The following is a 26410-nucleotide window of genomic DNA, read 5'->3' on the forward strand; positions in this document are numbered from 1 at the left end:
GAAACTACAGACCGACAGACACAATCCGTTGTTGGATTTGACTCAAAATTTGACAGGTGTCTGTCTACACTATAGATATTAAATCTTTTCTACCTGGCTTCTTCGTTTTGTTGCTGCCGTGTTAAATTATATTCGAACAGTTGGACAGACAGACTTCTTCTGAACAAATTTCACTCAAAATTTAATAGAAATATACAAATTTGGTAGTACTGTGTACCAAATTTCATATATCTAGCTCGAAGTATTTTTGAGTTATCATTATTACAGACAGACAGGCATTTTCCAAAAATGTGTCTTTCGCATTCAGTAAGACTTTAAGCATGGAAATTCTTCAAAATTTCAAGTTTGTCGGTTATTATATTTTCTCTATACTACATATATGAAATAGTGAAAATCATTTCAATTTTTTTTTAACAGTCCAAGTTTATTTACTTCATACATGGTTTGCTGGGAATACTGGTTATATTTAATTTCAGATTAATCATTTTTGATAAAACTTCATGTTCAGGATTCCTCTAAATTGTCAGAATTACAGCCACGTTATTTTAATTGTCTCTTGCACACGTTCTGCGCATTGTACACATGAATCGTTTCATGGAGACTATTTCCATGCTATCATAGTGCTACTAAACTTACGATTTATCTTCTAAATTTCGCGGTATTGTAACTTACCTTTTTGTACATTTTTCTATCTACACAGATATTAAGTATCTTACTTCTTTATCTGAGAACAATTACGCTATTAGGTATATACTGAAAATTTTCTAAACTAGCCGCCTTTGGCGACCAGCCGGTTCGCCAATCTTTATGCTCGTTAAAATTTTAATAATTAAATATTTCATGTAATTCCTACTTCAGTAGCTTCTTCATTAAAATATTTTAAAACTTCAAATTTTGACAGTCATATAATATTATAAATGCCTTCAGTCATTACGTAATCTGTATCTCTCTCATTTTCTGTTAGCTCCCGTAGAATTTATGCTTTAAATGAAAGTGGAAAGGATTAATTTGCAATTAATATAATAATATTTTTTACTAAAACAAAGCATTTTTTTTTTTTTTTTTTTTTGTGATATGATTATTGAAAACAGAGTCACTGAGCATTTAAACCTTATGGGCACTAAAGAATATCTTTCTTAATTTATGTAATATCTCAAGAATTTGTCAACAAAATTTTTTCAGATTCATCATGGAGCATGTCTATTAATTAACAATGTTTAATTTTAAATGCATCAAACACTAAGAAAATAAAATGAATCGTTTAAAATAATCGGGCGAAAACAGGTTAAAAAAAAATTACTTAAAAAACGATGAACCTAAACTAACATAAATAGAATTTAATTACAAAAGCATACAACTAACCTAAAAATAATTTAAATCAAGTCCGTTTCCGTTGAAAATATATGTAAACAATTAGAACACATTGCGCATGAATGAATTTTCAACGCCAGTTATGGTAACGCAAATGCGTGAATTTTCTACGCCAGTTGGGGTAACGCTATGCAGATTAGAAATTTTTCATTTCCTTTATTCTGTTTTATTTTAGTTCAAAAGTACTTCAGAATGAATCTGAAAGATTGATTCATTAACAACGTTTAATTTTAAATGTATCAAACATTAAGAAAATAAACAGAATCGTTTGAAATAATCGGCCAAAAAATGTTAAGCCTAAGCCTCATTAGCGTGGAAAAAAAATGCTAAAGCCTTACTCATTTGGTGGTGGGGAAATGAAGATTTTTTTGGCGGGAAGTTAGTTTTTAATTAATAATTAAAATTTCAAAAAAAGGGACCCCAGGTGCACATTCCCGACCTCCAAGGTATACACGTACCAAATTCGGTAGCTGTAGGTTAAATGGTGTTTTCTGTAGAGCGCCAACACACACACATTGAGCTTCATATAAGTATAGATTAAACAAAAATAAGCAAAAATTCTTGTTGAAATTTGCGTGCTTATCAAATCGGTATCCTTAAAAATAGGTATTTTTTATATATATATTTTAAAAGGATGTAAAAATCATTTCTGTGCAATATTATTTTTGCCAGTTATCGCGGAAAGTTTATCGAATATCCAATTTAGTTATAAATTACAGTCAAACCTTGTTTAACGAGCAAATCAAAACGTAAAAAAAGTGGCGTGACGCCATGAGTAAGATCTTACCTGTTTTTGTTGGCTTGCGTTTAACACGTTAAAAATAATTAGAATTGAATTGTAAAATATATAGTTAATTATATCGGCAAGAAAATACAAAACATCTTGGTGGCTGTCATGGTTTTGCATTGTGATATAAAAAAGCAAGTACAGTCAAATCCCATTCAACAAGCAAAACAAAATACCCCCTCCCCCTCAAAAAAAAAAGACTAATTTTTCAAGGGAACATGATGTCATGTACAAGATTGTTTTCTGTCTCGGTATTACTCTATGTTGAGTGCTTGTTGTAAGCGAATCTTCATTTCTTCTCAGAAGAAGCTCCGGCTAGATAGCGTTGTCGAACGCTGCTCTCAGTCGCTTAAGAAGTGTCTGTAAAGCCTTTATCGACGAAATTGTTTCTAGGATGAAGAATATAGTGCTGGAAATGGATAACAACGACATAGATAAGCTGGTAGGAAAGTTTATGGAGTTGCATTCAGTGTCACAGCAAAAAGGTGCAGAGGAAATAGTATACTCAATAGAGTAACAACTTTTCAGTGAAATAAAGCAGATCATGATAAATTATTGCATCCTACGTTGAGAAGCATCATCCTAATAATGTAGTACTATATACGCTAAAAATTCATTTGACAATAATCCTATGTCTCTTTTTCACCAAATTTTGACCCAAATCTAAAAATATTTATCTTTTTAAGCAATTTTCTTCTAAAAAAAGCATTATGGATAGTAAATTTCTTTATTATAAATTTGTTTGCTAATTTTTTTCGGAATGGAACACATTGTTCTATTTTACATGGATTCCTATGGAATTTATTTCGTTTAACGTACGTTTTGCATTACGAATAAGGCACAGGCACGAATTATGATGTTTAGCGAGGTTCCACTGTAAGTGAAATTCAAATGAAAGAAGAAAACGCCCCGAGTTTTACAATTGATTTCTATTGGTAATGATTTGGATGTTTTTATTGCCAAATTATCTAGAAAATACCATTGGCCAGCGGAAGGTTTCGGGGAATGGAAAGTGAGAATTTTAAAGGAAATTAAACTAAAAATGAATACTGATTTTGACAGATCTAAAGAACGTGGGATTTATTTTAGTAAAACATTAAAAAACGAAATAAAAAATTTAAAAGAAAAATTTGTTATTACAGTAATAGATAAATCAGCAAATAATTTCTGTTTAATTTGTAAATATTATTATAAAGAACTTTTAATTAATGAATATAACTCTAATGCAACTTATATGTTAAAGAACACCGGGAAAAAGGAATTAGATAAAAGAATGCTAGCTTTCGCAAAAAAAACCATAACTAAGACTTGCTCTCTTAACTATCCTTATTTATTCCCAACAGTTAAATTTCATAAAAATCCATTAAAATTCAGATTCGTAACCTGTAGCACTGGCAGTTATAATTACTATACGGGTAAACATTTCTTTAAATACTTAAAAATTATCCTGGACAAAATAAAAAATGAAGACAACTTTATTATTTCTAGTAACAAAGAAGTATTGGATTTTCTTAAAGATAACAACATTAATAAACTTAATACTTTTGATTTCGAAAATTTATACACTAATCTACCTCATGAAAAATTAATAAAGGTCTGCACTTTTATATATGACGAATATTTAAATGAAAATATCATTCCTAAAAATAACTGGCTTCAGTTATGTAATTTTAATATTACTGAAAATTACGTATTTAATGGTATTAATTTTTATAAACAAGTCAAGGGCATTCCAATGGGAACAGCTTTCTCAAGTGCTTTAGCTAATATTTTCCTACATTACTATGAGAAAAAAATAATTAAATATAATTTAATAAACGGGTGGAGATATATTGATGACCTACTTTTGATCAACTTCGACAATACTAATATTATTACTAATTGCTATCCAAAAGATTTAATTCTAAAAGATACAAATAAAAATCAACTTGAGGCTACCTTTCTGGATTTAAAAATCGAAATTGCTAATGATAAAACAATAGTTGGTATATACGATAAAAGGGATGATTTCAACTTTAAAATAACAAAACTATGTAACTACCATTCCAATCTAAACTCTAAAATTTTCAAAAATCTAATTTTCTTACAAGTTAACAGGATCAAAAGGGTTTGCAATAATAAAAATTCTTATATTGAAGCATCAAACAACCTCCTTAAAAATTTAATTAAAAATGAATTTCCTAGAAATTACTGTAATGTCAATTTTTTAATTAAACAAGGTATGGTTTGGGATTAATCCTTTGGCTTAAATAAAAATAGAACTTTCCTTGCATATTGGATTACTCAATAGATGGCGCTGGGAGACTACATCTGTTTACATAATTTACCGCTAGTTTTTTAAAAACAGGGAATCACAATCAATAGTTTAAAGTTTTCTTGACTGTTAATGGTATGTACTGGCCTTTTCGTTTTTAATTTTTAATTTTAGTGCTATTGTTTGTTTTTATTGTTATTTTGGTTATTGTATTTTTACTTTGTTGTGGTTAATTTCTTCTTATTTGTTGTTTTATATTTCATGTCTGTTAAAATGGTATATCTCTTGAGCATAATTTCAGGGGATTTTCGGGTCACGAGGAATCATTTTTAGACAAAGTCTGTTTTTCCTCACAGAAAAAATCCCTTTCTTTGAATCCCTGCCTGAGGGTGACCCTTGAAAAAGTCTTCAGGCCGGATTCTTTTTTTATATTTTTTATAATTTTTTGGTTTAATTTTTTTTGATTTTTTGTTTTTCCTATTAACATGATTCTAATACTTTTGTATATATATATATATATATATATATATATATATATATATATATATAAAGGTCTCTTAACATTAAAATAATTTATAAAATGAGGAAAGGTTTTCTGATACATTATCTGATGATCGTTACTATGGCAAATACAAATTTTTGATATTTCTTGAGAATAACTTACAAAACGGTAAGACTTTTTTTTTTCCACTAGTGAATTTTATTTTTACCACATCTTTTAGAAAATCTACCATTATGGTACAATTTGAAACGCTACATTTCTATTTTTTAATAGGATTTTTACTGCAGTTTTCAAATTTTGATTGATATAAAGAGCACTATAGGTATTTTTTGACCACCCTGTTTTTCCTAACAAATTCAAATTTTTCAAAAAAAAAAAAAAAAAAAAAACCCCAACTTTGACATCACTTTCAGATTTTTACCAATCCTATGTAATTCGTCAATATGTGGAATTTCAAAAATCTCACTCAGATTTTTTAAAATTGAAAAATATATTTTTTTTGACATTTGAACATTTTTAAATTGCATTTCTAATCAAGGTAATATAACATTTTGATATAACTTTTTGATATAAACTAATATTATATAACTTTTTGATATAAACTTTTCCACGGTGTTTAAAGGCTTTTTATTTTACCAGTGCCTCAAGTTCCGTCCCTCCCGCTAATCCAGTTGCAAACTCAGAGGCCTCTTTTGTATATCCAACTGAACAGCTTAAACCTGTGAAATAGCTGATGCATATTTTTTACGGGCATTTTAAATTCGATGCCCATTAACACCATTTTCATGGCGTTATATGGGCATGTTATCGCTCATCGAGTTTATAAAATGAAGTCAAATCATTCAAAGACGGTACAGTTCGATACACAAATAACACATATTGCACAAATATCCAAGTATTCTATGGTTTCTTAATTGAATAAATAAGACATGACATTTCCGAACATAAATTATGAAAAAAAAAAAAAAAAAAAACCATCAAAACTGAACTTAAAAACTTAACCCCAGTAAAGAGGTCAAGTTTCTTTCCCAGAGAATGGTGCAATATAAATGGCTTTAAGGACCATTACATTTTTATCAAATAAATAAGGGATCATCTCTCTCTCTATATATAAAAGGCAATGTTCGTATGTACATTTCTTATAGACTAAAAAAAATCTACTTGACCAATTTGTGCTGGATTTTATTTTTTTGAAATGATCCACGACATCCTGAGAAAAGTTAAAGGTATTCAAATCCTCCATATGACTTTTAGAAAGTTAGTTAGTTAGGAGCTTAATAATGAATTATCAGCAATAGTAATTCTATTATATAAATGTAGATGGCGCCACGAGACCATGCTTCTGATCTACATGTTCACAAGGTAAGAAATACTTTCGCCCATGCATATGATTAAGATCGAGTGCATTTATATTATAACTTTTATAAAATGAAGACTAAATTTAATGAATTTCTGTAATGTTCGTTTTTTTATTGTTTTGCAAGTTTCTTAATGTTCAGTATCAGTTGTAAAGATTTTGCTGCATTATGAAGTGAAGCCAATCATGCAAGTGTGTGGATTGAATTTGGAAAATTCTTGGAGGAAAAACCAAGGAATTTGTATATATATATATATATATATATATATATATATATATATATATATATATATATATATATATATATACGAATAAAATCATCAAAAACATTATATATCAAGGAGTATTGCATTGAACTTGATTACAACAGTAATTACAATTTATGAAATCGAAAACACAAAAATAATGTATATATAAATATCTATTTTTAATTAAATACAATTAGATCAAACTTCCAAATGTCATCTATAAATATACTCAATTGCAAATCTAGTAATAATAAAACATTGCCGGGTTCAGTGAGAAGAAGCTTTAAACTCGATTAAAACCATTTTAGATAAAGTCATCCTTTGGTATTTAGCAAAATAAAATCATAATTTTAATAATATAAAAATAAATTATACTTTTAATTATATAAAATTATAATATAAAACAATCTATTATATTTTTAATTATATAAAATTATAATATAAAAATAAATTATACTTTTAATTATTATATTTTATATAATAAATATAATTTATTATCTATACTTATATAAAGCTCAATGTGATGTGTGTTCGCGCTCTACAGGCCAGACCGTATGACCTACAGCTACCAAATTTGGTACATGTATACCTTGGAGGGCGGGAATGTGCACTTGGGGTCCCTTTTTTTTTGAATTTTGAATTAGAATTTTAATTATTAATTAAAAACTAACTTTCCCGCAAAAAAAAAACCCTTCATTTTCCCCACCGCCAAATGAGTGAGGCTTCAGTTTTTTCCCCCACACTAATGAGGCTAGGGTTAACATTTTTCGGCCGATTATTTCATACGATTCTGTTTATTTTCTTAATGTTTGATGCATTTAAAATTAAACATTATTAATTAATCGATCTTTCAGATTCATTCTGAAGTACTTTTGAATTAAAATAAAACAGAACAAAGGAAATTGAAAATTTCTAATCTGCACAGCGTTACCCCAACTGGAGTAGAAAAATTCACGCATTTGCGTTACCATAATTGACGTTGAAAATTCGAGCATGCACATTGTGTTCTGATTGTTGAAAACCATTAAGTAGGGTTTTTTTAACTTCTTTTCGACCGATTATTTTAAACGCTTCTGTTTATTTTCTTAGTGTTTGATGCATTTAAAACTAAACATTGTTAATAAATCGATCTGTTCATGATGAGTCAGTGAAAATTTTGTTGAAAAGTTCTTGAGATATTATATAAATTAAGAAAGATATTCTTTTGTGCCCATAAGGTTTAAATATTCAGCTACTCTGTTTTCAGTACTCATATTAAAAAAATATGCTTCGTTTCAGTAAAAAAAAAAAAAAAAAAAAATGTTCTGATATCAATTGCACTTTTATCATTTCCACTTTAACTTAAAGCATAAATTCTACGGGAGCTAACAGAAAATTAGGGAGATACATATTACTTTACGGCAAAGGGCCTGTGTAAGTTGAGGTTCGAACTCGCAACGTTAGGGTTCGTAGTCGCGTAACAAAGCCATTAGACAAAAGTGTACGCGCTTCTCCGGAAGTTGTTATCTGGCTTATAATGTTACCACCACAGGCCTCTCTAATATTATGAGTGAATTATGTGACTACCAAAATTTGAAGCTTTAAAATATGTTGATGAAGAAGCTATAAAAATAGGAGTTACATAAAATATTTAATTATTAAAATTTTAACGAGCATTAAGATTGGTGAACCGGCTGGTCGCCAGAGGCGGCTAGTATAAAATAAAATATCTTTTATTTTAATCATTTATAATTTTAATATTATTTAATTATATATTTTAATTGTTTATACATTTAAACAAAACTTATATAGCAATGTATACAGAATTCTCATCTAATTAACAAATTGCGTCTTATGAAATTATTTATTGCTGAATGTAAAACTGATTCTTTCAACCATTGTCTGAGTTTCAGTTTAACTATCCTTCATCTTGGCCGTACATAATTCATCCATTCATGTCAGATTCAATCGGATCCGGATCCGATATACTCGAGGTATGGTACAAGGCTCTCTATATCTCTTTTTAAGAATAAAATATTTTAGAACGGTTTATTATAGTTTGGGAGATAGATTAGATGAACCTTACCATATTAATATGTTCGAATTTGTTCATGAGAATGGTTTTAAGCATAGCATTTAATTTTTAATCGTATTACACTCGATTTCCTTTTCTATAGAATATTACTAAATAATAAATATTAATTGATTAAAACATTAAACTAACTTGCATTTGGCGCCCCTTCGCCAGTATTGCCCCTTGTAGCATAAAAGAAAAATAATTATAGAACGATTTCTCTAGTGGTAGATTTTCAACCAGGCGGATGCTTTAGGCCACTAGGTGGGGAGCAGGCCACAAACAGATCGATTAAAAATATTTCATTTCTCCAGTTGTCTATTAGATAAGTATATATAAAAATACAAATTCTATGAATGCTAAAATATTAGGATGACATTAAACTTTTTTAAATATAAATGCTCAGGCCCTTCAAATTTATTATTACTGCTTTAATGATGTTGTGTACAAAAGTGGATGCCAGGAATTCTGAAGACATAATAAATGATAAAAACAAAGGCATAATTATAAAGGTATTAAAATAAAAAATATTAACCAAAAATAAATCATTAATATACTAAAAATGTGTTCAAATAAGATACTAAATTGATTATCTTATTAAAGAAGGGATTTCATATTGCCGACTGCCTAAGGCAACAAAATATCTGAATCTGCCAGTGAATTTCTCATTGTGAATTCAAGATGTTGCTTGGCCAGAAAGAGATCTTATTACCTCTGCCAATATTAACCCTTAACTGGAGAGGTGAAATTTTAGGACTTAACTGCGGAGGTGCGATCTACGAGACCGCATTTCATTTACATTCAAATTAAATTTTCTAATGAATGTATTAGTATGAAAAACTGCCAATATATTTTGTAGATATTTTTTATATATATATATAGATACGTTTTAGAAATTATTCAAAATATATTATCATTGAAAAAAGTAAATACGTTGGAACATATATTTTCTTCTCAAATTACATGTTACAATAAATAATATTCTTGAAAAAAACATATTACTTTTTACTTTCAAAATCATATTTATTTTTATAGTACCGGGTGTCCCATAAATTTGTAAATACTTTAAAAATTCATAAAAATTAAAGGACTGGGTATATTTGAATGCGGTTTGCGAAACTATTATTCTCATAAAGGGGGATTTTTTTTTGATACAGAAAAAAAAAATAATTCAAAAATTTGTCAATAGAGGGCGCTGCACACAAGCAAATCAGTGGAAATATGCAAATTAGTCTTATGAAAGGCGGAGTGAGCGATTGACACATCATTTCTAAAGGTTTGTATTAAGATGTTGACACTGGTGGATAAATCACTATTGGTAAAGTTGTTTTATGTCAGCAACGAATCGGCGACTGAAGCCTTACGAAAGTTTAGGACCCAGAAAAGACTGAAGAAAGGTTCAGGTCCGATCACTCCTGCTGGACTTGTTTCCCTAGTACGCCGTTTCGAAGAAACTGGAAGTTTGTGTCATCGGCCACGCAGTGTTGCACCTCGTTTAACAACAGTCCGTACCTCCGATGTCTCTTCGCAAATGGACACGCTAAGGGAACAGTCTACAAGTGCAGTCAGCAGCGCACGAGAAGTGGCACGAATAACTGGTATACCAAAGACTTCGGTGTACCGTATCCTTCATGGTGTATTGCAATTGTACCCATACAAATCGCAATCGCTACATCAGCTCTTACCAAATGATACAGCTAAGAGATTGGAATTCTCAAATTGGGCTTTGGCGAAAATTGAAGATGATCCGCGATGGCTGCTGAAAATATTGTGGACAGATGAGGCTCCTTTTGCTTTGCATGGAGCAGTTAATACCCATAACTGTAGAATATGGGCACATGAGAATCCACATGCTTACACTGAGAAGCCCCTGCATTCACCACGGGTTACTGTTTGGTGTGGTTTCACTGCATCCATTATTGTAGGCCTTTTTTTTCTTTGAAAAGCCCTGTAAAAAAGCAGGATGGAAGACATGTTCAGTTAATGGAACAAGTTACTTGGAAATGTTACAGAAGGAAGTGACACCGTCCTTATTGGAACACGATGCCCTTGACACAGTGACATTCATGCAAGACGGGGCACCTCCTCACATCGACACCGAAGTGAAGGCATTTTTGAGAACTTTTACTGAAGAACGGATAATCAGCCGTCACTTTACACATGAATGGCCCCCACACTCACCAGATTTAACACCCCTTGATTTTTGGCTATGGGGTTACCTTATGTCTCGGGTGTACCGCCATAGGCCAACTTCGTTAGTGCAGCTAAAGGAAGCCATTCGCCACGAAATCTCATGCATTCATCCGGATATGCTGTATGATGCAGTGTTGTCTCCCTCTTCCAAACTGTTATTTGTGGTGATGGTGGACACATAGAACAAGTACTGTAGTACTGGTGTGATACGCATGTAAACAATTGCTTGCATGCAAATAAAAGTATTTTTCCCTTAGAATTGTATGTTTTGCTTGTGTTTAGCGCCCTCTATCGACAATTTTTGAACTATTTCTTTTTTTTTTTTGTATGAAAAAAAATCTCCCTTTATTTGAATAATAGTTTCTCAAATCGCATTAAAATATACTCATTCCTTCAATTTTTATGAATTTTTAAAGTATTTACAAATTTATGGGACACCCGGTATATGAAGCTATATAGAAGACAATATAATGTAAAATTCACCAATTATATGAAAAATAAAAAAAATTGAAAATGGGTAAAATTGGTCCTTTTTTTATCGGTTTGTGTGACTTTCATAGCACGGTTTTCTAGGGCATTTTAAACTTACAGGTTAAGAACTAGTATAAAAATCAACCTATAAATTCTGTATATATATCTCTTGGTATATTAATATATTTTATAAATTTTTTAAATACATTTTCACTGGAAAAAATGAATTACGTTTGAACATATTGATCAGAATTAATTAAATGCGAAATTTCATCGAAAAACTCTTCTGCACATTTATCCTTATCACTAAAATCCCTTTCTGCTTCATTTAAAAGTGTCTGGAGCACTGCTTCATAACAGGATCAGTAAATCGGATGATATTTCGGGGCCTAAGTTTTAGCGCCATCTACTAAGCCTTGTTTATCACTGGGATACTAACAGGGAGGTGCGGTCTTAGAGACCGCGCTCGAAGAAATAACTGAATTATTTAAAAAAGCATCCGCTGAAATCGGTTGAAAAAGTGCACGTGCATTGAAGGTCACAAAACAGGAAGCTACAGGGTCAATTCATTCAATTGAGCTAAAAATAGAATAGGGGTAACCGAAAATCCATCGCTGGCGGTCTCACAGACCGCACGTCAATAGTGAAGGGTAAAAAAAATTCATCTAAGAAATTGCTTGCTTTTTTTTTGATATTTTAGTAATGGCGAGTTCTCCATTACATTTACAGATTTATTTATTTCAAAAACCTATTTTTTTATATCATTATATTTTTTTCACCATTTTGTAATGCATATAATGTATGCTACTATACTTTCTATTATTTTCTAGAATTATAAACATTATTTATTTGCCTTCTTTCTTAGTAGCTTTTCGACGTTAAAATTTCAATCGTCCGATTAATAGGAAAACAAAAACAGTTGATTTTTTGAGAAAGCCTAGTGGCGAATGATAAAAATTAACTCTCTGCTTACACATATAAGTGACGGTTTTAGGGAAAAAGTGACACTTTCACAATCTTATATCTGACAATCCTTTTATCAGGATTTTTTTCTAATAAGCCGGTTATTTTCAGTTCGAAAATCACAGACGGTTAATACAACGTCCCACCTTTCCTTTGCCTCCTCTCTCCATCAATATATTTAGAAAATAAATAAAAGAGAATTTCTTTTATTTATTTTCCAACTTTCACATAATATTTATAAAAGGAAGGAAAACAAAATATTTTTTGACTAAACAATATCGTTATAAAAAAATTTATTTAAAAATACACACATTGCCCTTCTATTCCAGGAGACAAATATCTCTACCTAAAAGTGATATCTCATACCACCACTAGCTTCAATATATAAAAACAACAACAGAGCAATGATTCATATATCGTAATAAACAGAGGAAAGAATGACCACCTGTGCCCCAGCTTCTCGATTCGAAACCCACATTGCACTGAATCCGGAAGTCACATGCCATAAAAAACATGTATGTCACATAACATGAAGAAGGTAAGTCACATCATGTTGTGTTGCAGTCTTAATGAATGTTCAGACAGATATGATGTCACTCTTCGGTTTTTTAGCGATGCTGGACGCTGGAGAGTGGGACGCATATTTGCCGGAGGATAGCTTCTTCCTGAGCTCTGCCCTCAATCTCCTGTCCACCCAGGGTTGTTTAATGATGGTGGAAATGATGCCCACGTTGACCACGAAGAGGGCAGTGGACAGCACCACCAGGTAGAAGCTGAAACCGACACAAGATCGGAACTCAGAGACCCAGTGCTGTTCGAGTTCTTCTCTGGTCATGACATTCCTACGGAATTTGAAGAAGTACAAGAGGATCCAGCTGAAGATGGACACTGCACCGGACACAACTGGAAAGAAGACGTATCATAGTTTTTTAAAAATTTAACGCGCATTTGGAAATAGTTTTGGTCCAAAATAGTGATGCAATTTTAGAAATTTCTGTTCTTAGTTTAAGCTGTTCATATTTATAGATAATTACTTATATGTGAAAAATGCTCATACAGTATATAACAATTGATTGCATATTTAATATAGATTACAGAAACAGACTTAAAAAATTTCACAATATAAACTATTAGTTTATTTATTATGCTAAAAATATGCATAGAGAATGCTATATGCTTCAAATATATGGTATGAAATCTTTGTTTTTTTATTACGAAATTTTAAAAAGTAAATTTAAAATAAAAAATCTTTATCTAATAAAAGCATTTTTTTTAATGTTTTCACATGATCGGCATGTAATATTTCCTTCCTTTTTTATGCATTGTTTAAGAGCTTGGTTTGATATTTTTTGAATCGCTATTTAAAAATAGCAATTAAACTAACCATCAAACTTTGACATAACTTATAACATTTTGTTTCCAAGGAAAATGGAATAATATTAAACCATCAAATAAATGATGCTTCTTATCAATTTTTCTAATTGAAATTTAAGACTTTTTGAATTTCTATACTTTAATTTATGTTATATTCATATTTTTTACGTTTAAAAATGGCTCTGGCTAACGTAAGGAAATATTTCGCCAACCAACTTGTGAAAATAAATTTAAGCAAGCTTCACCTTAAAGTATTTTTTTCTTTTCTGGAGTGTCAAGTTAACATCCAGTAGAGTTCAAGAAGAATAGTTGCAAATTAGTAAAATAAACAGCTCCGGATTTTCTGTAAGCTCTTTTTTAAGGAATACACAGTACATTCTTATTTTTCCGGCCAGGGCTTATTATCCGGCTTATTTTTCCAGCCCAATTTCCAAAAGTGTAAACAATCGCCAACCATCTTGGTGAAAATTTGGCATCTTACGTACAATGGATCTTGGCGAGTTTGGCGTAAATTTAGAATCAAATGCTTTTGGAAATACAATATCTTGACGAAATCACATCAGCTTATGAATAAAGGAGCTTGGCGTTATTAAAAAATTGCCAAGTAAATTCGTTATAATCTAAAATTCGCCAAATAAATCTTGAGGATTGCAAAAAGGAACAAGCATTGAACATGTTGATTAATAAAGTTAAACATGGCTTATTTATTACAAGATTGGCTAAAAGAATGAAATAATAATTCTTACATCCAAAACTGTTCCATATGAGGATGCCAAGGAATCCAAAGACCATTTCCGCTGAATTCCGAATGGCATTGACGATGGCGAAGGCTCCACCCGTGATGGCAAACATGGCAGCCAGAGACAGGCTGGAAACGGTGACGATCCAAGAGTTGAAGTCGGGCAAGCTGTCGTTAAAGCTGTCTTCTTCTACTAAAAAAGAGATGATCTTAGACTTATGTTATTCAATTGATATTTTTACGTTCTCATATACCTAGTATAGAGAAAGTATAGAAATCGTCGAAAAATTCGTACTCGAGATTTTAAATGAATCCCCACGTTTTAGACCCTGAGTTCGAAAAACACATTTTTGGAAAATGTCTGTCTGTGTTTGATTGTGACAAAGATAACTCAAAAAGACTTTGATCTTGGAGGAGGACATTTGGTATTCTATCTTTATACTAAATTTGTAAATTTCTATCAATTTTGAGCAAAATCCGCACAGATGAAGTCTGTCTGTCCGGCTGTTCGAATATAATTTAACATGATAACTAGAAAACGAAAAGAGGTAGATAGATAGAATTCGATTTACAGAATTAACATCTGTAGTCTCGGTACCAATTAAATTGTGAGCCAAATCCAACAAGGGATTGGCCGTCTGTCAGTCTGTACTTTCAGAAACATGTAAATACTATAGCTCAAAGACGCAATGACAAATTTATCAAATTTTGTATGGAGTTTTGTGAATACAATTGCAGTTCTGAGTCAAATTTTTGTTTCATTCGGTTGGCAACAATGTGTCTAAAACAGAAATTCAATTTTCGGATACTACTAAAGCGAGTTCGCAAATTGTACAGACTAAGTCTATAGCAAAGGATACCGACGTGCTCTGATTGGTTTAAGCCTTGGCATCCTTTTGGCAATGTTTTGCATTCATAATAGTGTAGTTTTCGCTTATTTAGCTCAAACCTTGTACCTTTCATTAGTTTTATGGAAGATACGAGTGAATATCAACACGATCTAATTTTTATTAATATAATTATTTTCTTTAAATATTAGTAGTAATACTACTAATACTAATTAATAATAATAAATGTTACTAATAATACTAGTAATACAAGTAACTAATGTTGTTTATGCACAGAAGTATAAAAACTATATGAAAGTAATTACTAAACATATGATGCAGCAATTAAATAATTCTTATTTTTCTATGATTTTCGTGCCTTTATTAGATAATATATGCAGTCATTGAAACTTGTTGCTGAACATTTGTTACTTTCCCATCAACTACATATGGGGAGATGATTACTTAATGCCCAAAACGGATAAATATGTAAGCTTTAACGGAATATGTGATTTCGTAGCTAATTTTTTTTAGTTATATAAAAATAATATTAAGAAGAAACACATACAAAAATTATTTTTAATAAATTGTAATTTTTATATTTCCTGAATTTAGGTTTCAGGATTTGATCTTTTCCGCTGTTAATATTATATGTAAACAGTAAAAAATAGGGGGGGGGGTAAATCCACAAATTTTATTTATTTTTGTAAAAATATATTTCGGTATGGCATCTTTTTGGCAAAACATTGCCAAAAGGATGCCAAGGCTTAAACCAATCAGATCACGTCGGTGTCCTTTGCCATAGACTTAGTCTGTACAATTTGCGAACTCGCACTACTAAACGCATGCTAGATATTAATCGCCAAATAATTCTTCAAGGATGACACGATAGATTCGGTAAAAATGCCAAATTCACGCCAAAGATTAATATTTCGTAGCTATTGTACGCCAATGCTGTGCAAGGCGATTTCTGGGATAGCATCTTTATTAGAGATGTTTTCCTTTCTCGCTTTCAACCGCTCGAGATTTCAACCTTTTTCGCATATCTTTATTAGAGATATGCTAGAAAGGTTGGTCAGATCATTCAAGCAGGTTTTCACACTAGAATGGAAGCATGATACATTATTTTGATTCCACTAATTTACTTCGAAATTTTAGAAAACCGAAAATCCTGTAGAGGCGGAGTTATGGTTGGTGGTGGAAGATCGCTAGAATAACTATTAAAATTATTAAGTGTTAGATTAGTATGATCTACTATTAAGAAAACAAAAATTCAAGAACAAATCTTTGTCTTAAGAAAGTACGGTCAAATCAGAAATATTTAAAAAACAAGTACAATTTATAATTTAGTTACTGCACTGATATATTTAATTTGTTGAATGCAATGTTTTTCTTCAACATAGTTCATTAAAGTATTATTTTCATTAGCCATATTTACAAATCATAAAATTTTCTAAATATGCATAAGAAAGACCAGAACGTAGTTTTCCAGGATGTTTTTGACCGTAGGAAAAACGAAAATTCTACAGAAATATAGGACATGGTGGGAAGAGTTATAGAAAATAGATTAAATATACAAAAAGGCAGCTTCTAATGAGTGTGCAGCTTTGACAACTCTACCAGGGGCACAGAATCACATCGGTAAGCATGAGGTAAACAATATTTGGCACAAAATCACATTTCAGAATAATCTGTGTGGACACCAAGCAGATAACGAATTCTATTTTCATGAGATAAAGCACAAATGAATCGCTCACATCCTCTATACATGAATTGCATACCCGTGCTGAGTCCTGTAGCATATTAATTTTACTCATCATAATATTATCTAGAATTCTTTTGGCCCAGCTCATTTAATTTATGAATTGGAAAAAAAATATGTAAATATGATAGAAGATTAGAACAATTCATTTTGATCTAGTTATAGACTATAAGGATGGTAAGATGAAAAAGATTGAATTAGCGGTTTTGAGTTCTCTCTACTTCTGAAGACATACAATCAAAGGAGTTTTGAGGGGCAAAATTCATTTGATGGACACATTATTAACCATTTAACTCATGCTGTTATGTCATCTCCATTTCCCACTTATAAAATATGCAAACGATTCCAAAATTGGATTGGCACGATGCAGTGGAAATATATTAAGTGAACAATCACGGGATCCATGTAAATTATATCTGATTGGCGCGGAAAGAATATACCTCCATATCAGACATTAGAAAATATTCAAATCAAATCAAATCGGGCATAATGATTCCAAAACACACACACAAAAATCTAAAACTGTGTTTGAATTTTAGTTTGATTTTTTTTTTAATGGTGCAAAAGCCAAGGTGTTGACCATGCGATGTCAAACAAAGAGATAAAATCACAGCAATGTAAGAGTAAAAAAACTTTAGTAAGGTTGTTTATAAATTAAATTTCTCAAAAATCAACATAATTTAAATAAGAGAATAAAACTTTATGAATTTTAAAATATAAATATGAGGTTCTGTGTCAAGTAAAGTTGACAAAGAAATTTGAAAAGCGTTTAAAAAAATCGTAAGAGCTGAGCACTGAAAGATGAGTAGTCTGACAAAATATGAGATATTGTCGCATATAGTCAGCGTGGCTCGGAGGTAAAGTACACTCTTGCATGGCACAAGGTCAAGGGTTCGAATCCCAACCAAGTCGCATTAATTTAAAAGTTGTACTTTAATTTGAATTTCTTAATATTCATTTGTTAATGTTCTAGAACTTTCTGTAACCTTCATTATAATTTTGGATTATTCTGTAAAGGTATAAATTCTGAGTTCCACAAGCAGTGGAATGAGTTCTTCGCCTGCATGTTACGAGCTGCTTAAAGCTAATAAACTTGATATAGTGTTACTTTGCGACCTGTTATTCTTTGCATCTTCATGACAGTATTCATCTCTTGCATACTGAATACATTTATGGTTTTTCATCCAATAAAAAATGAAACTAATATGACCAATGTGGAAGCGAATTAAAGAAATCTGTTGGAGCGAATTAATTGCTTTTCTATGTTTTAGTGAAGGCCTAGTCGGTAAATGTGGTTTGATAGCGTGGGGTTTGTTCTCTACCTCAAGATCCCACTACATTTGCCATTTCGAGTAAAAAACCATTTTAGTTCTGCTTTTTTAAATCGCTCGCCGGTACCGAAATATTTATTGGAGCAGAGTCCGATTTGGCGGCCCTCTCCTTTTACTCATTACCTAAAATCATTTACTCATTACCAACAGAACCATGAGAAGTCAAGTTATGAAAAAGAGCTTGAAAACAAAGCTAAAGACAGACATAATTACGAAAATAATATTTTCGAACTCAGTGAAGTCTGAAATATGGATATTGTTCACAACATCGAGGTTGAATTTTTCGACGATTACTGTAGCTTTTCTCTGTATATCACGTATCTGAGAAAATAAAAGTAGAAACGAAGAATCTATATATCTTAATAATGAGAAAGCCAATGTTTCAGTAATCCACTTCCAACTATTGGTCTGATTTCGATCATTTTTATTTCACATGACCCCTAGATATGTCGTAAAGGGTCGCTTGTCCAGTTCTCTTGCATTTTTTGGCATAAACAGAAGAAATAAAACTGCGTAATGTATTTTTTTATGAAGAAATCTTGCGACAGAATTCTCCAACCAAGACCACTGAACCGATTTCTATAATTTTGGTTTCATATGAATCCCTAAATAAGTAGAAATTGATAATTGGGAAAATTGGGTATTTTCTTTATAAAATACCCAAGTTACCAAATACCCAATACCTAAAGTTAAACTCTGCCAGGGTTTTCGTTCACATAGAATACACAAATAAGTAATATTTTGAAATATATCTTAGAAATGGACGGTGTTTAGAGGAGGACATCATTCATCAAGTATGAATTTCATTTGAAAAGAGCCTGACTAAGGCAGGGCATAAAGGGCAGTTGCCCAGCCCCCCCCCCCACATCAGGGAGGGGGAAGCAAATCGAATATAAAGTTTATTTTACGTTTCCTTTTTTAATGAACTTTTTTTAAACAAAATATCAGTACAGTGTAAAATCCATCAGTTTTATGTTAAATTCTTCATTAATCTATCGTATGAACACAAAAAATCTATATTTCGTAAATCCATGGCTTTCTAGAGCAGAATTCTGCTAAATTTTCTCAGGGGGGGGGCAAAGATGTTTTTACTCCGAGCTCCAATTAGGCTAAGGTGGCTCCTGCATTTGAACTTCATGTAACTATTGAATGATTTCATATGAAATAAAAACTGGCGAAATTGATCAAATATTGGAATGGAATGGTCAATTATTGTCAATTTTGTCAATTATTTTATACATATAGTTTATATCACCGATGACGACTATTTATTCTGTTGTTTAATCAGAATTTATAGGAATCATATAAATTTAAAATAATACAGAAGTTTAAATTTTTCAGAAGTTTTTTAATAACTTAATTTAAAATAATACAGAAGTTTTTACCTGTAATGTTTTTGTCACCATTTTCTAGATAAAAATTTTCGTGCAGATCACGAACTCTTTCGGTGGAATTTTCTTTGGAGCTGTACATGCAGGTTTTTAATTTCGATACGCACACAACTGAAACAAATAAGAATAGAAATATAATTAAAGGGTAAAAATTTACAATTGGGTGCCCCTTGATTTTTTGGCGATTTTTTTGACGCCAAGATCGGCGCCAAGGGGATTTTCGGTCAGTAACCCAACAGTAACATCAAAGAAAACAAAACATTATGGAAACCAGAAGTAGTGCTTCATCGCTGAAATTTGTCGCCAATCGAAAAGGCACCCAAATTTACAGTACAACCAATTAAATTATAATAGCAGCAACAAATAAAATGAAATACAAACAATAATTAAAAAGTATGAACCGAAATAAAAATTGTTATAGATTTTGATAAAACTTTTTTAGACATTATTTTTTATGAAATATATTTATTTTCTCTATCTGATGAATGTCTGTGGATTTCTTTCAAATATTATTTACAAACTGATTTTTTATAATAATATGACACTATCGCTTAAAATTTCATGAATTTCATAATTATTATTAAAAGAAAATTTAAAAATAATAACTTATATAGAAAATAGCGGTACCATCTGTTTAAAATTCCAAACTATTGTAACAATGACGATTGTTTATCCAGATTATTACTTTAATCTTTTGGGGAAATTATTTATGAAGGAATATAAAGCTTAATATAAGTGCAAAAAGTATTTTAAACAGATAATTTGTAAGATTTTTATTATACTATAACTATACTTGTTATACTATATTATACTTTATTATACTATATCGATGCTTAAAACAGAAATAAATTTAATAAAAACGCATTTTAAAAACTAACTTTTATCAATATATATTAACAAATCTAACTTTTTATTCTTTTGATTATAATCCAATGTTATAAATATTAGGAAATCTGGGAATCGATTTTACTCAAATTCAACACCAGATGGTGCTAGTATGGAATAAATCTTTACTTATATAAAACTCAATGTGTGTGTGTTGGCGCTCTACAGGCCAGACTGTTTGACCTACAGCTACCAAATTTTGTACATGTATATCTTGGATGTCGGGAATGTGCACCTGGTGTTCCTTTTTTTGAATTTTTAATTAGAATTTTAAATATTAATTAAAAACTAACTTTCCCGCCAAAAAATCTTCATTTCCCCACCGCCAAATGAGTAAGGCTTCAGTTTTTTTCCCCCACGCTATTACGGTTAGGCTTAGCGATTTTTGACCGATTATTTCAAACAATTCTGTTTATTTTCTGAATGTTTGATGCATTATTACATAACATTGTTAATTAATCGATCTGTCAGATTCATTATGAAGTACTTTTGAATTAAAATAAAACAGAATATAGGAAATTAAAAATTTCTAATCTGCATAGCGTTACCCCAACAGGAGTAGAAAATCCACGCATTTGCGTTACCATAACTGGCGTTGGAAATTCACGCATGCGCATTGTGTTCTGATTGTTGACAACTATTTTCAACGAATGCGGACTTGATTTAAATTATTTTTAGGTTAGTTGCATACTTTTGAAATTAAATTGTATTTATGTTATATATATATATATATATATATATATATATATATATATATATATATATATATATATATATATATATATATATATATGTTTATAGTTTTAAGTACATCGTTTTTTAAATAATTTTTTAATCTGCTTTCGATCGATTATTTTAAACGATTCTATTTATTTTCTTAGTGTTTGATTCATTTAAAATTAAACATTGTTAATTAATCGATCTGCTCATGATGAATCTGAGAAAACTTTGTTGACAAATTCTTGAGATATTACATACATTAAGAAAGATATTATTTAGTGTCCATAAGGTTTAAATACTCAGTGACTCTGGTTTCAGTAATCATATTGTAAAAAAATGCTTGGTTTCAGTAACAAATATTATTATATTAATTGCAAATTAATCGTTTCCACTTTAATTTAAAGCATAAATTCTACGGGAGCTAACAGAAAATTAGAGAGATACATATTACGTTATGGCTGAAGGTCTTTATAGTATTATGAGTGAATTATATGACTATCAAAATTTGAAGTTTAAAAATATTTTGTTGAAGAAGCTATTAAAGTAGGGATTACATAAAATATTTAATTATTAAAATTTTAAAGAGCATTAAGATTGGCGAACCGGCTGGTTGCCAAAGCCGACTAGTATTTAAATAAATTAATCGATTAATTGTGAATGAAGCCTTGAAAATGTTTATTTGAAATGCTTTATTGTATAGGCAACTTTAAAATTTCTTGGACTCTTTAGTAAATGAAAAATTAGTGATGGATTTTTATAAAACATGAAACAAGAAAAATTAAATATAAATGTTAAATAAAATGAAAAAAAGTTTTTCAATTCCAGTTTCCAATAGAACTAACATTCATTATCGAATTTTAAGAAGTAACTATTTACGAATTTTAGGAATACATTACAAAATACATTACATTACATGTACTACATTACATTAAATACATTATATGCACTAAAATGTTTGAAAAAAAAAGAAGGCTAAATTATTAGAAAAAAAAAGTTTATTTATTATTTTCGTTGTTTGGTTCTCTCAGAAATCATCAACTGGAGAAACTAATCTACTACTAAAATCTGTTTACCGTTATGTTCACACTGTAGTATAATTCTAGTTTTAAAAAAAATCTTTCCACGCACTGAAATTTTACTTCCGATATTTATTTCTGATAATTAAACTAACGGAATATGTATTGAAAGAAAAACTGAATGTATAATAATCAGTCGTGAGGTTTCGATTCGGTTCACTTCCCCGCCAGAAAAACGAACTTGATTGCAGTTTTAAAAGCTTGGAAAGAGATGAAATCCCAGATTACTTCCTTTTCCGACTTTTTTCCAAGTTAAATGAAGAATAATTACCACTTCCCGAGTGTTTTTAACTTTCCCAAATACCCAAACTGCAATAAAAAAACTTTCAAACTGAAAAACCATTTTGTGGTTATTTTGGTAAACTTTTAAATTACATTCCCATTCCAAAATCCGTCAACATGTAGCAGATTTTTTGTTTGTTTGTTTGGTTGCAATTATTTTCATGGTAGAAAATTAAAAAAAAAAAAAAAAATCTCGTCATTTACCTGTGCCTGAAATATTTGTCAAGTGGCTGAAATCATTACCCATGGCGGGATGCTATTATGATTGGAATTTGAAAGGTGGCAACATGACACTTTGGTTAAATTGTTTCAGTTAGGTGAAGTGCGGTCAAAGTATTTGATATTAATAAAATACAAAAAAAAAAAAAAAGAATAAATGAAAAAATTTTCGATAAATGAAAGAAGAGGAAAATATAGAAAAGCTTTTTCTATACTTTTCTCAATCTGAAAACTATTTCCAGGGGTAATTTTGTATTTTGTATTTTTTTTCTAATTAAGCATGATTTTAAGATATTTTTCAGGAAGTTTCTGTTTCTGTGATAATTTTATATTTTATTAATTATGATTCTAAGATGAATGAAGTACTGTGACGTTCTTTCATGAAGTTTCTATAATAATTTTGTATTTTATTAATTAAGCATGATTTTAAGATATTTTTCTGTAAGTTTCTGTTTCTGTGATAATTTTATATTTTATTAATCAAGCATGATTCTAAGATACTTTTCAGAAAGTTTCTGTTTTTGTGATGATTTTATATTTTATTAATTAAGCATGATTCTAAGGTATTTTTCAGGAAGTTTCTGTTTCTGTGATGATTTTGTATTTTATCAAGTAAGCATGATTTTAAGGTATTTTTCAGGAAGTTTCTGTTTCTGTGATAATTTTGTATTCTATTAATTAAGCATGATTCTAAGATATTTTACTCGAAGTTTCTGTTTTTGTGATAATTTTGTATTTTATCAATCAAGCATGATTCTAAGATACTTTTCAGAAAGTTTCTGTTTCTGTGATGATTTTATGTTTTATCAAGTAAGCATGATTTTAAGGTATTTTTCAGGAAGTTGCTGTTACCTATTTTAAGATCAATAAAAGTGAAGATATTGAAAAAACAATAAGGGGAAAAAAAGACCAAGACTATAACAAATGAAATTTGATCTATATAATTTATTTAAAAATCTATATTTTTAAATGAAAAATCACAAAATGAAATAATCATAAAATGAAAAATTATCTTAATTTTTACTTTAGATACAGTTGCAATAAAAATCTGAAAGTGCCATAAAATACTATTAAAATCTTACACATTTAATGAGCCATTTCTATTAACAATAAAAATGAATGTGTGTGTTTGTGTGTATTAGTGCTCTATAGGCCAAATATGTCACATACGTATCTTAGAAAATAAGATTATGCAACTCAGAGCGAATCTTAAGAAAAATTTAATCAGGATTTTAAGTAATAATATTTAAGTTGAATTTTGGTACTTCCCGCTTACCAAAGATACAGTTTCTCAAAACATCTTTTCACAAAAATAAATCTTACACCGTTTCAAAATATAATCGTATATATATTCAAAATAAATAGTCTTTTCAATGATACCGATTCAATATTCAGACAAGTTTTTGCTAAATTTTGACAATATTTTTCAAATGGCTCAAGCATATAAAAGTGATAATTCATAAACATAGTAATTTGGATAAATAGATTTTGTTATGTGATCTTGTATGTGTGTGTGTATATGTATATATAAATAATAAAATCTCTTAATCTCATTTAGATTTTAATTAATTTCCTAATTTTTTTTATCTTAATTTAGTTGGTATTAACTTCATTCTAAAATGTTCTCTTATTTGCTGATCCAATTCCCACTTTTTTATTTAATTAATTTTGCACGCGTTCTGTAAAAGTGCTGAATTCAGCATGTTCTCACACTCTGAACGAAGGGAAACAATCCCTAATGCTTGTAACATTCTTTTAAAGATACATAATTTCCTTTTCCTAAGATTACGCGTTTCAAAAAAAAAAAAAAAAAAAAAAAAAAATCCCTATCAAAATATCATTGTAAAATCAACTGAAGATAAAAATTTTGGTCTATTTTGTTCTTGTGTCACGATGTAGACTGACGTATTTTTTACCATTTATTCATTATAAGTAAATTATGACTCCCGTCGGGAAATCAGTAGAAGTTAAAATTTCAAAAGTTTCTTCTATTCGATTACACAACAGCTAGAATATGTTTACATACATACACGACATAATTATTCCATAGAATGCCTTTTGATAACACAGCTTGATAATCGAAAATTTATATGACATCATATTTACTTAAACAAAACAATTCTGCTAAAAGTTGAACAAACTTTGAAACAGAATTTCTGAACTTTAATACTCCAAGTCATGTCACTGACTCTCTGACCCCCGAAGCCAGACGGATAATGAAAACTGAATGACCGGACCGCCGTAACAGCAACACTGACGGGAACTGTGGTTGAATCCTAAGGGCTATCACCGGCCACGGTACAACCCTTCCCGAAGGAAGTACGTTCTGTCATCATTGGGAGGAGCCAGATCCCCCATCTTTTTGTGTACTCTCTAGGGTGGCGAGATCCAACCACTAACTTCTCATCCTCATTTCGAGGTACCACCCCCCCTCGGGGGATTACTACTCCAGGATGGAAGAGAAAAATCAAAATTCCATCTTTTTAAACAGGGAAAAAAACCAAGCTTTATAAAACTAAGGAAATAAAAATGGAATTTCGAATTCTCAATATCTTGCAAATAACTTACTTGTATTATCGTAGATGCTAGCAGAATAGTAAATATGTGTATTTCAAAACAATTCACTATTTTTAAATTACATTATTGTCTTTTTTTACTATCATTTTACTTTTAGTCCATTTGGGCAAAATTATTCTATATTTTCTACCATTAGTGTTTACTTAGATTCGTAAAACGACATGTTCTTAATAAAATTCGATATCAATTCAAAAAATTTCAATTCTCAATTGCAAATCCATTATTCTCAAGAATCGCAACAGAAAAGGGATAAAGCCCCATGCAGAAACAAGGCAGTTATCTTTTAGTTTTGTTCATAGATGGGGCTGTATCTCAATAGCTGATATAAATGCACAATGTTTATGTATACGATTTTTGAGATTTGCAGATTAAACAGAATTGGATATGTGGATTGAATTGGAGAACAGGTTGGATATGGTTCATGCTTCAGAAGGCACACATACATAAATATAATGGTAGATTGTACAAGATAAATGTTTGGTAATTCCTTGTAATGAAATAAATACTCTGATTGAGTTTTCATGTCCCTTTTAAGGTACTCATCAAAGTGAAAAATTCGAATGATCTTTTTTTGTTTGTAGAGAAAAAATGACACGCACAAAGAAAAGAGTTTTAGTGCAAACCGTACTTTTCTATGTCAATTTATTAATTTCCTATTTAATTTTAAGATGTTCATGGGCTTATGATATGTTTCATTTAATTCAGAGGCATATTTTTAATATATATATTTCTAAATGCACAAAGTGATACAAAGAGGGTAATAATATAATTTTTTCGCCTTGGGAATAATATTTTTTTTTGCTCTTTCATGATATTTCATTTAAAAAAATGATATAAAGGAACTAATGTTTTGTTCAAACAAAACATTATAAACATATAACTACAAAACGAAGATAGCTAGATGTATAACTTTCAGTAGACATATTTAATATCTACAGTGTAGATATCTAACAAATTATGAGCTAAATCCAACAACGAGTTGATTGTCTATTGTCTGTAGGTCTGTTCTTTCAAAAACATGTAAACAC

The 26410-nt window shown here is 30.2% G+C and overlaps 1 protein-coding gene across 3 annotated transcripts in view; it reads right to left on the minus strand.

The window, feature by feature from the left end:
• Window positions 1–12475: 12475 nt before the first annotated feature.
• Window positions 12476–26410, minus strand: part of LOC129975050 (uncharacterized) — a 128886-nt gene continuing 114951 nt past the window's right edge. For 2 of the 3 annotated variants that reach the window (XM_056087925.1, XM_056087923.1), the window contains exons 2-4: window positions 19618–19734; window positions 14320–14505; window positions 12476–13102 (exon numbers count right to left, since the gene is read on the minus strand). In XM_056087925.1, coding sequence (XP_055943900.1) covers window positions 12777–13102; window positions 14320–14505; window positions 19618–19705 — 600 coding nt within the window. In that variant the 5' untranslated portion in view covers window positions 19706–19734 and the 3' untranslated portion in view covers window positions 12476–12776. The remainder of the gene's footprint in view (window positions 13103–14319; window positions 14506–19617; window positions 19735–26410) is intronic. The other variant, XM_056087924.1, reaches the window with a different exon arrangement.

The sequence above is a fragment of the Argiope bruennichi genome, chromosome 7 (assembly GCF_947563725.1).
Source record: "Argiope bruennichi chromosome 7, qqArgBrue1.1, whole genome shotgun sequence".
NCBI lineage: Eukaryota > Metazoa > Arthropoda > Arachnida > Araneae > Araneidae > Argiope > Argiope bruennichi.